General features: G+C 41.6%; 2 protein-coding genes across 4 annotated transcripts in view; both read right to left on the bottom strand.

Moving 5' to 3' along the window:
- Positions 1 to 964: 964 nt before the first annotated feature.
- LOC134839989 (tripartite motif-containing protein 2-like) lies at positions 965 to 3,409 on the bottom strand. Its single transcript, XM_063855618.1, has 2 exons — positions 1,882 to 3,409; positions 965 to 1,038 (listed from the first exon to the last, which is right to left on the bottom strand). The coding sequence occupies exons 1-2, from the start codon at positions 2,996 to 2,998 to the stop codon at positions 965 to 967; spliced, it is 1,191 nt and encodes a 396-aa protein (XP_063711688.1). The 5' UTR covers positions 2,999 to 3,409.
- A 199-nt stretch (positions 3,410 to 3,608) lies between these two features.
- LOC134840568 (uncharacterized) overlaps positions 3,609 to 16,049 on the bottom strand; it is a 36,855-nt gene continuing 24,414 nt past the window's right edge. For all 3 annotated transcript variants that reach the window (XM_063856478.1, XM_063856477.1, XM_063856479.1), the window contains 2 exons: positions 4,977 to 5,210; positions 3,609 to 4,464 (listed from right to left, as the gene is read on the bottom strand). In XM_063856478.1, coding sequence (XP_063712548.1) covers positions 3,698 to 4,464; positions 4,977 to 5,210 — 1,001 coding nt within the window. In that variant the 3' untranslated portion in view covers positions 3,609 to 3,697. The remainder of the gene's footprint in view (positions 4,465 to 4,976; positions 5,211 to 16,049) is intronic.

A 16,049-nucleotide genomic window follows, 5' to 3' on the forward strand; every position in this document is an offset into this window, starting at 1 on the left:
AAAAGAGTCCTTTGACACTGCCAAAAGGGATTCCGTTGATCGCCTAGAATTCTTCATCTTAGCAGTTTTTTTTTAGAAAAATAATTGATCATCGTCCTAATCTTAATTGTAACCATGTTGAAGAAAAATAATGCAAAGTTAAAAAACAAGGAATAATTTGACATCAGAACAATAATTAGGAATTAAAGTTACTTGGAAAAATGGGTTAAAACTACAGTGCTGATTTAAATTAACCGGACAAAACGCGTTAAACTTGAAATTTAAAACGGATTTTTCTCAAAATGGGTTGAGTTTAGGTGAAAACTTATGAAGACAAAACTTGATTAAAATTTCAGCAAAATTAATATGGTGTAATTTGTTTTGCGAAATTCGGGCCCGAAATTTTACCCCGAAAATGGGTCATTTTGGCTTTTCTTAGTTAATCAAAAATTACGCCAAAAATACCCAGTCGATCACAGACTCAATTATGACAAAGTGAGCCCCTTACGTAGCCCAACAAACTTTATGAAGGGTATAATCTCCAAAAAATTGCAAGTTGTTTAAAAATTATTTTTAAATAAAAAGTTGGTATTTTATATAGTAAAAATGACCTTTTTTGTCTATCAAACAAAAATAAATCAACTTATACAATATTTTGGAGATTATACCCTTCATAAAGTTTGTTGGGCTACGTAAGGGGCTCACTTTGATATAGTTAAGTCTGTGATCGACTTGGTCTTTTGGGCGTAATTTTTGATTAACTAAGAAAAGCCAAAATGACCCATTTTTGGGGTAAAATTTCGGGCCCGAATTTCGCAAAACAAATTACTTTATAGTAATTCTGCTAAAATTTTAAGCTAGTTTTGTCTTCATAAGTTTTCTCCTAAACTCAACCCAATTTGAGAAGTACGCGTTTTAAATTTCAAGTTGAACGCGTTTTGTCCGGTTAATTTAAATCAGCACTGTATTTTTGCAATTGACTAAGTCACGCCATTTCTGAGAAAGAGCTTTTGAATTTAATCCTCTCTTCTCCTACAGCTGTCTGTTGCTGTCTCTCGTCTTAAATATATCACAGAGACATTTTATGTCTTCCTAAAAGAGATGAAGACCATATTCTAGCTGAACAACTCACAGCAAACGAATCGACAATAAAAACGATGGGCTTTATTGTCACTCAAATTAAGACAAAATACTCTCAAGTTGAATCAACGAAGCAAATACAGAAAACTACAGATTGTTCTCAACACTTTGTTGTTCTCAACCTATGACCACCTTTTAGCAATTGTAATTTTAGCACTAGCTTGAGTCTTTATTGAAAAACGTTTGCTTAGATCATTCGAAAAATTGAAGGAAAATTGGAAGGGACTTCTTGAAAAGTAAGGATACATCGAAACCGGGCCCCAGCCGAACAGTCACTTCTCTAACACAAAATAATCTGTTGATCTACAGGTTTTGCGAAAAGATCTAGATAGCAACATATATTTAGACGAAGATATAACTTATGATAATTAAAATATGGAAACAGAACATCTGTAAATGCAATCAGCTTGAGTAATTACAAGATTATCAATACAGGACAACAAGCACTTCAAAACTAAGCAGAGTAGTATAACCGAGTATAATGAACCAAAACCTAATTAAAATACATCTTAACGCGAATTATGGCTGACTCGTTTGGTCCCCTTATTTTTAATTGCTTCCATTTAAGGGTTGTTAGTTTCTCCCGGGATCCGAGAATCAGTTTTTCATTCTTCCAAACCCAAAACTCTCTCATTGTATTCAGGAGTACTTTCAATGTAAAAGTTTTACTATCAGGCCCGAAAAACCAGAAAAAAACTTGCAGCTTCTCAAGTTTTTTTTCTATTTCCAAGTCAATTATCCCATTTTTAATGATAATAGGACGACAAAATTTCATGGGCATTGTCTGATGAGGGTCGAATGGAAATTCAATCACAACAGGATTCATATCTATTTTGAATATGTTTAAGTAATGGCTATTGAACATTAAGGAACCGCTCTCCGAATCAATCATATTCTCCCCAGAAGCTGAACAACTCCTGAAAGTCTCTACACAGCTTGATTCTGAATGTTTCTTCGCGATTATCGATTCGCTAGCGGAAACATATGTCTGAGTTTGTACATCGACTTTGGAAAAGTTGATCTGAGTTTCTTGTTCAACTTTGAAAACGTGCGTCTGCGTTCCAACATCGCTGTAGGGAAAGTTCGTTTGAGTTTCTCCATTGGCGGTGGCATGTTCATCCAATGAATCAACAGTTTGCGTCAGAGCAGATTTTTGTAAGACTAACTCAGTAGAACAGCACGCATCAGTTGAAAAACTATGACATATCTTTTCAATATCTGTTTTCAAGTTTCCCCGGAAAAACCATGAAAGAATAAGGTTTTTTGGAATTGTTTCGTTTTGATTTATGAACGCTTCAATTTCAGCCCAGTATGATTCAAAAGAGTTTTTTAAAGTTTTGAGTTGTTCTAGCAGCTTTTGATTCTTTTGTAACTTGGGTTCCAACTCCCTTATTTTCTCATTGCATAATATGATACAGCTCAAACGCTCGTCTGCAAACTTCCCGGCTTGCTGAATGATTATTGAATGCAAGTTTTTTGCAAACGGTACAAACTGATGTTCTGAATGCTTATCAAACTCCACACAGTTTGCACACATTGTTTCTTGGCATACTTTACACCACAGGGTAACCGGGGTATTAGGATGGACGAAGCAAGAGAATCTATCCTGTGATGTAGTACTCACTATTGTCGGTAGTCCCTGCGTAGTTTCTTTTTGCTCTTTCAGAAACTCTCTCAGACCATACATAGGTTTCAGATCCGATATGTTTATTTTATGCTCTTCTTTACAGAGGGCACATATCAGCATATCTTCGGATTGCAACATATCTAAACATGTCTTCGGAGGTCCGCAGTAAGAGTGTCCGCATGGAAGGTGTCTAGGGTCCTCAATAACATCAGTACAGATGGAGCATTCGGGTAACTTAACAATCGATTGCATTTTCCAATGCCTGTTGGAGATATTGATGTTTTTGCCTAACCTTTTGATTGAATGGTAAACAGATGCAAAATAAACAAAGGATCACAATTGACTTCAAACCTAACAGAAATCCTACGAACAGCTTTCTTCATGGTAAATATTGTTCTGTTACTGAAATGTTATTCAGTTTACCATGAGAACTCGCTCAAAAATGGAGCGCTCGCATATGAGCTTTATTGAAATCGTAACTGAATATACTATATACGAATTGATGCAACTTCCTGTCATCAGTTGGCCCTTGTTTTAGACGATCTCTTCAAAGCACTTTGTGTTCAGATCAAATATATATTTGGTCTGGTGTTTGTTAAATATTGCGTTCAGAAATGTCGGCATTGGAGTGCGGTCTCTATTTAGACAACCGCGTATTCATACTCGTCAGTAATCAGACAAATATGATATTAACCAATCAGAATCAAGACAAGAAAGAAATTAAACATGTTAAAATTTTGTCGGGACGATCAAAAGAAAGTAAAGAACAAAAAAAGAAAAAAAGAGCGTCCTTGTTGCGGAATTCGCTTAGAATTCACAAAATACACAGTTTGGCCTCGTACTGATTTGAAAAAATGAAAAATCATTTTCAAACTTAATTCACGAAATCATCACAAAACTAAAACAACAATCACAAAAAAGCTGATTGTAAGTTGAACAAAGTTCAGCTTTTCAGTGTTTTCCGTGAGGATCATATTTGTGTTTGAGGTACTCAAGGCAAAATTTTTCGTAAAATTCGGCATCGCTCATTTTGTTGACATCATCTGGTTTCATATTAAAAACAGTCTCTAAATTGGAATTTGCGGCAAAGTTTGACGATTCTTTTGAAGACGAACAGCATTGATAGAAGTTTCCAGGAACTTTTCCCTTCGAAATTGTTCTAGATCTCGGTGTAGCTCTTGGCTTTGAAATGGTGATTGGGCTAGTGTTACTGCTATTGCTAGTTAAAGACTGCACTGTATTGTCACTTTTTGACCCTGTTGGTACTGCAATTTCGTTCTGTGATACTTGCGCCGACCTGTGCTTATGCCTTACAGGAACTGTCTGACAAGATATTGAAATCATTTCAACTCTTTCATCGTCATCATCATCGCTTCCAGATGACTCATTTTCATCATGACTTTCTCCAAAATTTGAAGTATTTCTTGGAACTGACTTCAGGTTTTCTGCAGTTAAACGTTCTTCGTGATTGCAACTGGAAGTTTTGCCTCTAGTATGGCTACATGATGATGGATTTTGTGTACTAGTGAAGGCTGGTTTGAAATTGTCGCTAATTGTGAAATTATTGTGATTGCTTTTCATACTAGAGCTAGCTTGTCTGTTTTCTGTACTGTCGGCGCCATTAGTAGTTTGATTCAACAAAATATGTGGAACTTGTGTTTCGTCTGAGAAGCAGGATTTGATACCACTCCTCAGAGATCGCAGACAGTCTTTGAAGTCTGAAACAAATCAGTCAAAAAATACTTAAACAACGTACAGTCAAAAAACGACATCAAAATCAGCAAACTTCATAGACTTAAGAATTATCTCGATTTTAACTCAAAAAATAATCGTAGAAGCTATTCAAATTAATTTTACAAAATTTTTCAACCCAGATATTGCCTTTAAACTTGGTTTCGAGTTTGATTTCAGGCTTCAAAAACATCAATTGCATAGACTAAGATAATCATCCTAACGTAGAAGCCACTTTGTTTCTTCATAAAAAAAATTGACGGCTCCAACTTTCTATTCAAAATAAAATAAATTTCTTTTCCCTCCTGTTATTTGACATCAAGACTACAGACTGAGAACCAAATACATTGCGTCTGTTTTTTGGCCTAAAGAAAAAATTGGCAAAGCCATTACCCTGAAGATTGGGTAAAATAGAATGACATGGAAATGAATTACCCTTTGAATTGTCAAATTACATCTTATCATAATTAGTCAAATCGCTCAAACAAATAGTACTCACCGCTATCTACAATGTGAAGTGACTTCCTCGTAGCCAACTTTTTCGGGCTAGAACTAAGACTTCGTCTCTTCTCCCCCTCTCTCTCGCCCCCATCCTCGTTGCCGATTATCCATCTGGTAGAGGTGGAATTTGAGTTTATACCTTGTGTACTGAATGAATCAGACGATCTGCTCCGTGTGATTGCTTGAGTCTCTTCGTCTGTGAATTTCACCTTCCTCAGCGCCATTTCGAAACCTGAAACATTGACGAAAAAACTATTTGTACTTTATAACTTCTAGAACAATTAAAAATTATTATCCGTTATTCAACTCAGCAATCACCAACAGAACAAAATACCATGAAATTGATATTGATGATATTTTTTTTCTATACATCAGCATTGGCGAATCCAGGGGGCTCGAAAAGGGTCAGTTTTTTTGATATCCAAAGAAATTTCTTTTGTTTTGCGGTCGAAAATTAACTTTGTCAGCCAAGAACGTTTAGGCCTGGTCAAGTATAACCTTGTATGAAGCGAGGGAATCGAGTTCCTGAAAGGAACTGCAGCCTTCTACTCAGCAGCTTAAATTTTTATGTGACATTCGACCAGAATGGCCAAAATGCAGTCTCTGAAAAATTCGGGATTTTAGCAGCAAGCCTTCCGAATTGGCGATTTAGAACGGATAAGGACGTTATTTGAACGATTGGCCAAACGGTGAAGGCTAGAAGATTCTGGAATTCTAAATTTTAAAAATTCGAATTATGACGTCATATTTCTGAGAAACGTCAGAAACGGCCATTTTAGCTAAAATAGCTAAAAGAAACAGAACAACTTTTATCTGCGATTGCGAACAGTACGAAAATCGAGACTAAAAAAACAACAACGAACTACCGAACAGCAGAGGACGTTCCGACTTGCAACTATTGTGCTGTTACAATAGTTGCAAGACCGTTGCGAACAACGGTGAAGGGTGAAGACCAGCCTTCCGAGTTAGCGTGAACTTGAGATTAAGGAGCTTGATTCGCCGGATTCAAGAATCCGGAAGGGTCTCGGGACGGGAACTTTTATGAACTTGTATTGAATTTTAGCATCCTGTCATGTCCTGACTTGAATTTAATTGAGATCTTAATTCGTTTTGGCAAGAATGAGGAGCTAGAAGTAAGGGGGGGAAGGGTTGATCCATCTTCGATGGAGATGATGATTTTTATCTACTGAACAAAAACAATAGTAATATAATAAGTAGTAGCCCTGTTTTTAGGAGTGACCTCGTGGTCTGGGGATACTGAGACCCAGCCATGAGCTCACTATTTGCATGTAATTAAGTTAATTTGAGCGTTCTGGTCGAAGCCGGAGAACAGTAACGTTTTTGTCGACCCGATGTTGGAAAAGACCACCGAAAAGTACTGGCTTGGTAGAGACGGTGAAAAACATGCAAAGTTCTGTTTAGACGCTAGCCAGTCGTCTTAAGACTTAGTTTTGTTATCCGTCGATATGTATCTTCCGGGCGAATGTTACATGTATGTTTTTATGGCGCTCCTGGGTGTTATTCTTTTTTAACATCATGACCGGCGGAACCGTTAACGAGCATTCCGCGCCGAGCGGATGCTCACATTAACGCCCTTATTAGGCCTAAACCGCCGGGGCGGAAGGGTAGTTCGGAACGCGGAGGCCTTCCGGATTGCCGTGAATAGTTTTTTAACCTAGTTAAGACCGAAAATTCACAAACCAGGAAGGGTGGGGGGATCGGCCGTCCCCTCGTCCCCTGAGCGGTTGGTGACCAAAAACACTTAAAGATATAAGTAAAACCAAACAAAAAGTAGTATAGTACCCAAGAAAAACAAAAAACATAAAAAATAACCGAAAAAACCAAAAACAGTAAAAAAGTAAAAAATCAGTAGAAATCATCCCCCCAGACAAGATGTGATTCAACCCCCCCGTTTGTTGTTGATAGATATATTGTTATTACAGGCATTTATATCAGTCAGGATCGTTACGATCATTTTTGTAGCCCGTTTGTGAGGCTTGTACTGTAGGGTTATTTGAGCATTTAAGCACGTTAATGATAAATTGCGCTCAATCCGGAGGGGTCAGCTGATTTGCGCTCAATTCGGAAGGGTCTTGGGTGAAGACCGATCCGGCAAGCAGTACAGGGAACAACAGGAAGAGGCTCAACGACAACTACAATCGACTGTTGGGTATCGTTAACAAGTTTTGTATCCCTTTTGGTACAAAAAGTAGGATAGTAATCTGTGGGGGGCTCGACAGTGCTGCACTGTAGTGACCCTTCACCGAACTGCGAATATCCGAGTTAAGCACCTTAATTCGGAGATTAAACAAACCCGGAGGGGTATAGTATTCCTAATATTATTACTTATATAGCCTATATTAATAGTCTTATATCGATTTTCAGCCAAAAACAACGAAAACTGACCGGTTTTTAGGGTCAAAATTGCGATATTTTGATCCCCCCACAAGTCGCGATTTTTGAGATATCGATATTTTTTGAAACGGAAAAAAGCACTAGGTTAGTGTGTTACATCGTAACTGCACTACTATAATAAGCAGAACCGGTTAACTTTAGTTCGGAAGTGGTTGGAACTAGTTTGGTACCAAAAACCAAATTTTCCCATTTTTTGATAGTAAGAAACGCTATAAAATCAGAAAATTTTTTGAAATTTTTGAGTTAGGACAGTAAAAATAGTTGTTTGGACAACGTCCACTAGTGAATCTACGAGTTTTAAAACCCGCTACCCGAAAGCCTTCCGGGTTGCAGAGAAATCGAACTTAACGTGTTTGATTTGGTAGATTCATCAATCCGGAGGGGTCCAGGTAGCATAGTTTTTCGCAAATTTTTTCTACAAAAGCGTTTTAGATCGGGTCTTTTGCATTGAACTAGAAGAGTATAGGCCTCCTGAGCTCGGATCAATAATTTTGAGGTCGAAAGGACCAGATTTGCGGAAAAAGTTAGGCGGAACCTATAAGAGAGAAAATTTTTGAGTTTGGAAAAAAGACGTTTTGGTTAATAACTTTAGAACTACTAAGTATATCGAGTTGATCTTGGTACCAATAGATCAGAAATTAGCTGAGCTTACTGATAGGATCAGAAATTTTTGGAAAAACGAGAAAAAAAAATTTTTTGAGATTGTTTTTAGCAAATCACACAAATCCGGAGGGGTACACCCTTCACGTTTTACAAATTTTTCTGAAAAACCCTTAGACCTCTACCAAAAGTTGATAGCGATTGAACTAAGTAACTTAGGACAGTTCTAGACGGAAAGGGAGAGCTGAAGGCACAAGACAACCATAATAGAGTCGAAATTAGGTAAGCGATAAGACCCTTCACCGTTAGTGTGAATTGTCAAATAAGTGCCTTAACTTCAATCCGGAGGGGTCTAGGAAAGGACCCTATACCCTTCCCAGTTAATTCAAACAGCATAATAGCAACACAGAACGTATTAGGAGGGGTATAGGTTGAAAAAGGGAAATCTCCTAAAAACTACTTTTACAAAATCGGAGGGCTCCCAATCCGGAGGGGTCAAAGTTTTTACAAGAGGGGTCCGAATCCGGAGGGGTCTGTCTTATAGTAGCTAATTCGGAGGGGTCCAAATCCGGAGGGGTCTTATATTAACAAACTCGGAGGGGTCCCAATCCGGAGGGGTCTAGATTCTGACAAATCCGGAAGGGTCCTATTTGTGCCAATCCGGAGGGGTATTATTTTATTAAGGACTTAGGTAGACGAAAGAAAGACTAAAAAGTGAGAGGTATTAAGTTATTTATACACAGGCCAGGTATCAGTGACTGCACTGGTAACTTGCCTTTCGATAAGAACAAGACTAATACAAAACAAGTCCAAACTCGGATATTCGCGACACTAAGTCTAAATCAAAAAGAACGTGGTTCATTGGTGTGGATTGGACATAATACGTTTTTGGGAAAAGTGACTGCCCTGAGGATTTTAGTAGGTCTAGCTCGGGCAGTCCGAAGGCAGATAGGTAACACAGTACTCGGTGGGTGCAATAGACGCCCACTTGAGAAATTACTGCCTTCAAAGTTTTGTCTGTTTGGTGCAGCACCAAGCAGGGAAAGCTTTTTCTTTAAACAACAGGTTCGACTATTGTACTGCGACCGACTAAGAGTACAAAACACATACGCTTTTTTTGTTTTTATCATATATACATTCATATTGTGTCAATATATATTTTTGCTTTTGATTTTAAATCAACGTAAATTGTGCTTGATTGGGTAGTGAATACACTATCTTTTAAATTGATTGATAACATCATATTGTGCTAGTTTCCAAATCTTTGGACCGATAATCGATTAGTGCGAATAAATTTTATACAAACTGTACTCTGATAACATACAGAGATTCGTGGTCACTATTTAATAGAATCTGGTGAAATTTATTGTGTTGTGTCATTTTATTGTTAATAAAACTATAAGGTCTCTAGCAATTGAGTCAAGAGTAGGCATAGGAAAGTCACGAACAGAGAATGAGTCTAGACAAGTCAAGGATACCAAAACGAGGTAATAGCTCTAGGAAATTCATACCTGAAAAGCAAAGAAAAACGATGACCGATCCTTTTGTGGATTGGATCAAGCGATCCCGGTCTAACAAAAGGGGAACGGTTTCAGGCAGAATGGTTGAAACGAGAAGTCAAAAGACCTCAGAAGAGCGAAGAGAACCATTAGAAGTGGAGGTCAATACGGACCATACCATGAATGACAACCAGGAAGTAAATGAACTGGAAGGGAGAGGCAGAAGACTGGCGAGTGAATCTACCCCGGTAGAACAAGGCCATGATCTTGCCACTTCCACCGGGACATTGGATCGAGAAGAGATGTCGGAACTGTCCGACATCTCAACTGAGGTAGCGACAACGAGAAGATCTCCGACAGACAACACTATGATGGCAGGTGGAACTGGGAAACAAACAACGTCATCATCATTTTCATAAAGAATGAAGAACACCTTCGGGAACATCTTTCCATTCAGCATGGGAGGAGGAGCAGGCAACGATGGTGAGTCCCAGGAGGAAGAAGATGAAGAGGAGCAAGGGGACTATGGATCTCAAGTCAGCCTCAATAGTTCAGTCCAAGAGAGTGAGGCACACGTCGGAAGAGAGACTGGAACCACGGACAAATTTGGTGTGGTGACAACAATAAGCAAAGAAGCAAACACACCAGGCCAGTCAAAAGACTTCACGATGAGGGCAAGTTCGGAGCCAGAACCTGGTGAGAATAGAACCAGAGGGCTCGGCAACGCGTCAAATGATCTTGAAACAAACAATGAAAAGACGTCGAGGCAGAGAGTCAAGGCCCGGATCTCGACAAGCACGAAGTTACCTGGGACCGACAGGGTTACACCACCACTAGTAACGCCACTGGTGGATAACGGGGCAGCACTAGAGGAAGCCTTAAACAACATAGTGGACAGTTTAGGAGAACAAAACGAGCAAATGTCAATAAGGATGAGTGAACTAGAAAGAGCAGTTCACATTGAGAGAGAAAGGCTGCGGGAAGAAATAAACCGCAACAGACAAGAAGTTGACAGGAGCGAAAAACGCTTGAAAGAGAGAACGGATGAACACATGACGAGGAACTTGTCGCGAATGACAAGAGAGGCGGAACAGAGGGAGTTACGCTTAAGAGCCGACATGGAGAAGTTGAGAATTCAGCAAGAGCAGTCTCTTGGGACTCTTGACACAAAGATAGATGCGATGATGGAGAGGCGAACCCAGGCTATCATGGATAGGTTGGACGGGCTACTAAGCAGCAAAAGTGGACCAAAAGACGGAGAACCGAATTCGGGAGGCCCCAGCAGGGAACCGAAGGTGAACTTCAATGAACATCAAAAGAGGAAGACGTATGGATCCACTAGAGGCAGGGGCAGTTCATCAGGCTATGCCACAAGGGATAATGGAGCATGGGGCCCGAACAATAGAGCAAGTTCAACGGGGAACAGACGAACCTCTAACGAACGACCAACGCAAGGCGCACAGGCGACAGGGAGAAGTGATTCTGGCAATAGGGGGCATACAAGCCCGAGGAGGGGTCACGTGGGCCAAGCGGGAAGTGCTCACGATGATTCGGATTGCAGGGATGCACCGCACACAGAGCCTTCGACGAGGTGTGAGGACACTCAAGCGGGACACTCAAGGGATGCTACGGCAATGGCCGCAGCATTTGAACCCCTGAACAGGTCTCTGGAGACATTCCTGACGAGGTTATCTAGAACCAATGAACGCAGTGAGAAGTCCAGAAGAGTCTTTAAAAAGCCGAGATGCTACAAAGATGAATCTGATGGCTGTATTGATACCTGGATAGAGGTAATGAAGCTGCATTTCGAGGAAGAGGACTTGTCTGAGAGACAGGAATGCAGCGCGCTCACCAGCAACTTAGAAGGGACAGCCCTAAACTGTGTCATGGCTAAGAAACAGTATCAACGTGACACTGCACAGAAAATCTTCGAAATTTTGTTAAACCGTTTCGGATCAGGGGTGCAGGGGCACCAGGCGATGATGCGATTCGAGAAACGGAGGCAACGGGAAGATGAAACTATAGACAAGTTTCTCGATGATTTGGAAATGCTGAGAAGACGCAGCCAACCGGATGAGTCAAACCGAAGCATGAACCTGGCCGTAGCCTCAAAATTCATCGATGGTGTGAAAAACGATGAACTTCGTACGATGCTAGCAACGCATTACACACCACTATCAACTAATGCGCCAACACCGGAGGAGTTGAGGCTCAAATCAAAAGAGTATCTATTGTTGAAACCTCCTTCGAGATCTGGATATTACAAGAACAATTATGGCAATTTTAACAACGGACCAGCGAACCAAGGGAACAATTGGTACAAACCGAGGGACGATATGGACAAGAGACGCTCTTGTGCCAATTGTAGTTCAACAGACCATCATATGTCAGCATGCCCAGCTTATAAACAAGGCATGAAAGCAATAGGCTTTAGCCTTGAGGACGAAGATGCGTCAGAGTTGGAACATGAGGATTTCATGAGAGGAGTAATTGCGAAATTCGGCCCGAGGTGTTTCTTTTGCAACTTGGAAGGTCATTTTAAATCAGATTGTCCACAATTCTGGGATGCAGTGGCAGACATCAAGCATCCAAGGCATGAAGAAGCTTTGTCAGGAGTGAAAGCAAGCAAGGCTCGACTTTTGAACGAGGCAGAGGCACGCAGGAAGGACAAACCTCAAGAGCTGGCGGCAAAGAAAATGCAAGCGGTAACAGAAGAAGCACGTGAACCGGAACCAGCAACTGCGGCCGATGACTTCAAGATCGATTACAAGGCAGCCGCAAAGGATGCTCTAAATAGAGTACAACAGGAACTGGTGACGAAAGAGATCGAACAAAAAGTGAAACTTGAACTGGAAAATGAAAAGCTTCAGGAGCAACTGAATACCTTCGAAGCAACGGAGTTCGAGGAGACGAAAACACCAAGCAGTTTAGATATGAAACTTTAGATGATCTCCGGTAAGAGGTTCGGCATGGCGCCGCAAGGAAAGAAGATACAGTCGATAATCTCAGTGGCTGGACACCAGGTAATAAGAAATCTGAGTGAACCATCAGAATTCACTTTAATGCATTTGGACACATATGCAGATTATCTGAGGCAGGTGGAGCCACGCACTGAGTCGAGAGCTGTGCGAGCACTACTAACGACGGGTGGCCCTCGTATGAAGAAACTTCATGGACGCTACTTGGAGGTCTATGGGCCCTATCAAATAATGCTGAACGTGGATGGAATCAGCATCTACACCAGGACTTACATAACAACAGATGATGACCAAATGGGGCAGATCTATTTGGGTGAAGAGGAACTCAAAGTCCGCAGGATAGGCCATGACGCCATGATGGAACAAGATGCGGTACATATTGGATATGAAGCAGATGTGACAGCACATCTGCTCGACACCAACGGAACAAAAATCGGAGTCACAGGGCTTCTGGACACAGGCGCGGTGGTGAGTGTGATGCCGATAAAGACCTGGGAAAGAATGGGCTTCACGCGGGAAGATCTGATTCCTACGAATCTCCGACTAGCCGCTGCAAATCGAGGAGCTATCTACGTAGCCGGAAGAACACCGGTGACGGTCCTTCACATGGGAGGACGGAACCTTTGGATGAGCTTCCTGGTGGTAGAGAATCTGGACGACGCCGACCAATTCATCTTGGGCAGAGATTTTGTCAGGAACTTTGACGTGATGATTGACTTGAACAACGGTCTAATACGGATTAGAAACCCGGACCGAAAGTATGTCAAGAAACCAATTAATAGGATAATAACAGACGAAAATAAGGTACCAGTTTTTTTGGATAGAAAAGTAAAATTACAACCAGGACAAGCTGTGGTAGCAATTTTTAGAATGAGAAATTTAAATTCGTTAAGTGACAGTAAACAGGTTTGCTTAGTACCGAATCCAAATAGTCAGAGTTCGGTGATTTTAGGCCGGAGCTTCTCGGTAACGCGAAACGGACTGTGTGTCAGTGTGTTGTTGAACACACTGGACACCACGGTTTCAATCCAGCGTGGAAAGAAGCTTGGTTACGCATTGCCGATGAGGACCGACTATGAAGAGACACAAAACTTGAAGAAATATAGTGTGAAAGACTGTCCTTATCATGCCAATAAAGATAAAATTTTAAAGAGGATTGATGAATTAAAATCTATTCATAAATTGTTTTCAATGAAATCCGAAACGGACGACGGCTTATCAAGCTGCTCGAATTTTCCGGAACGCCCCTCGTCATATGAATTAGAATCTGACAAACCGGTTTTGCCGGAGATAGAACATTTAAAAGGGAAAATAGGTGAGGGGGATTTCGAAAAATTGCGGGACCTCCTAAATCGGAACGCTGATGTATTTTCAAAACATAAGGCGGATATTGGTTGTTGTAATTTCGTCGAACACGAAATCGAACTAGAAGATGGCGCCGTACCCCATAGGGAAGGCGCAAGGCGAATGACGCCGCAGAAATCGGAAGCGTGCCGAGCAGAAATTGAAATGTTGCTTGAATACGACATGATAGAACCCTCGAAATCGCCGTGGGCTTTCGGGGTAGTAATGGCGAAAAAGAAAGGGGGGCAGCTTAGATTTTGTTGCGACTTTCGTTACTTGAACGCGGTAACGATCAAAGATGCGTACCCGATACCGCGAATAGACGAGAGCCTATCTAAACTTGGTGATGCCAAGTTCTTCACCACATTGGACTTAGGTTCTGCCTTCTGGCAGGTCCCTCTGCGAAAGAAGGACAGAGAGAAAACCGGATTCGCGTGCGAATTGGGGTTGTACCAGTGGAAGAGGATGCCCTTCGGCTTGTGCAATGCAACAGCAACTTTTCAAAGGCTGATGGCTCAGGCTTTGACAGGAGTGACCAAAAAGTACGGGAATCTCTTGATGTGCTACGTGGATGACGTAGTCATAGCGACACCGAGCCTAGAGGATCACATTGATCGGCTCGATGAGGTCTTCGGATGTATGAAAAGAGCAGGCTTGAAATGCAAACCATCGAAATGTGAAATCCTTAGGGATTCGATCAAGTACCTGGGAAGAATGGTGGACAGGCATGGTGTGAGGCCAGATCCGGACGCAGTAGAGGCCGTGCTGACATGGAAGGCTCCGAGAACGGACACACAGCTAATGAGCTTCCTGGGGTTTGCCAATTACTACCGAGAATTCATTAAGGGATACGCGGACAAAGTGTATCCGATGCAGAAGCTGATGCGCAACAAAGGGAAGAAGTTCGAATGGAACGATGAAGCACAAGTTGCTTTCGAGAACATAAAGCGGGAACTGTGCGAAGCGCCAGTGCTGGGCATGCCGACAGAGAAGGGCATGTATGTTCTCGACACAGATGCATCGGTGGTGGCCATCTCAGGAATCTTGCATCAAGAGCAAGAATGGAACGGAAGAACAGTTCTCCGTCCCATTGCATACGGCAGCAAGGTCCTGAGTGACACGGAGATGAAATATGGCGCACCAAAAGCAGAAATGTTTGCAGTGGTCACTTTTGTGGAAAAGTACCGTGCATACTTGGGGAGCGCTCCCTTCAAGTTACGCGTGGACAACAGAGCGTTATCCTGGTTGAAAACCTACTCGATGGATCAGAGTTATATTGGTAGATGGATAGTAAGATTGGATGGCTACCATATGAAAATCGAGCATAGGATGCGCGATAAACACCAAAATGCTGATAGCCTCAGCAAGAAAACTGAGTTCTATGAAAGGTTGGAGCAGAAGCAAGCCAATCAGGCGGAAATAAAAGAGGGATTCTCGTTTCTAGACAAAGAAACTTATGAAGCGCTTCCTTTAACGAGATGGTTGGATAAGTCTGGACATCCAATTCCAGGACATCCTGAATTACCTGTGGAGAAAGCAGCTGAGATAAAGATCCTGTCAAAGGGGGACCCGATCCCTTTGGATTTGCTGCTGCGCTCGAACCTGGTCCAGCAAGAACTCTCTCGCATGAATATAAACAGCCTCTCATTACTGGATAAAACGGTGCAAGTCACACCACAAGTGATGCGGATGCTGGGTGGATTGTTAGAGAGAGAAGTGACCAGAGATGACCCCGAGTGGACGGCAGCAGTGGCATCGCTAACAGTCAGGGAGAAAGTAAAGATCATGCCGTCCAGACGACAACACGAAGAGAACGAGAGGGATTGTAGGACAATAGTTCAGCAACTAGTATCCTCAATACCCCAAGAGATTTTAACCAGTACTTCTTACGGACAAAAAGAACAGGAGAGCGGCAAGCAAAAGAAAACTGTCACCTTTGTGGACCGGGATGAAGAGGGTGAGGTTGTAAAACAAAATCTGCTGCAAGACTATTTGTCCGGGGAGAAGGATAAAGAGAAAGATCAAAGATCACAAGATCAACACCCGGCACAAGAAAATTTGTCCGGGGAGTCCGAGATAGACGAGAAAATTCCTGACGAGAAACAGGACCTAGAGAACAAGGTTTTGTCCGGGGAGTTTAGATGGATGCGGAGAAGGTATGGACCTGATCTGAAGGAGGGAGTGGACTCCATCACAGACGCTTCAATGGAGGACAGCTCCAGGAATTTGAGTATG

Source organism: Symsagittifera roscoffensis, chromosome 2 (genome assembly GCF_963678635.1).
Source record: "Symsagittifera roscoffensis chromosome 2, txSymRosc1.1, whole genome shotgun sequence".
Classification (NCBI taxonomy): Eukaryota; Metazoa; Xenacoelomorpha; order Acoela; family Convolutidae; genus Symsagittifera; species Symsagittifera roscoffensis.

What these genes read in the sequence shown, in the direction of transcription:
- LOC134839989 (XM_063855618.1), bottom strand. Translation starts at nt 2,998, where the DNA reads ATGCAATCGATTGTTAAGTTACCCGAATGCTCCATCTGTACTGATGTT. An exon ending in AATGCCCATGAAATTTTGTC is followed by an intron (nt 1,039 to 1,881) that starts GTCCTATTATCA and finishes GATATATTTAAG; the next exon opens with ACGAGAGACAGCAACAGACA.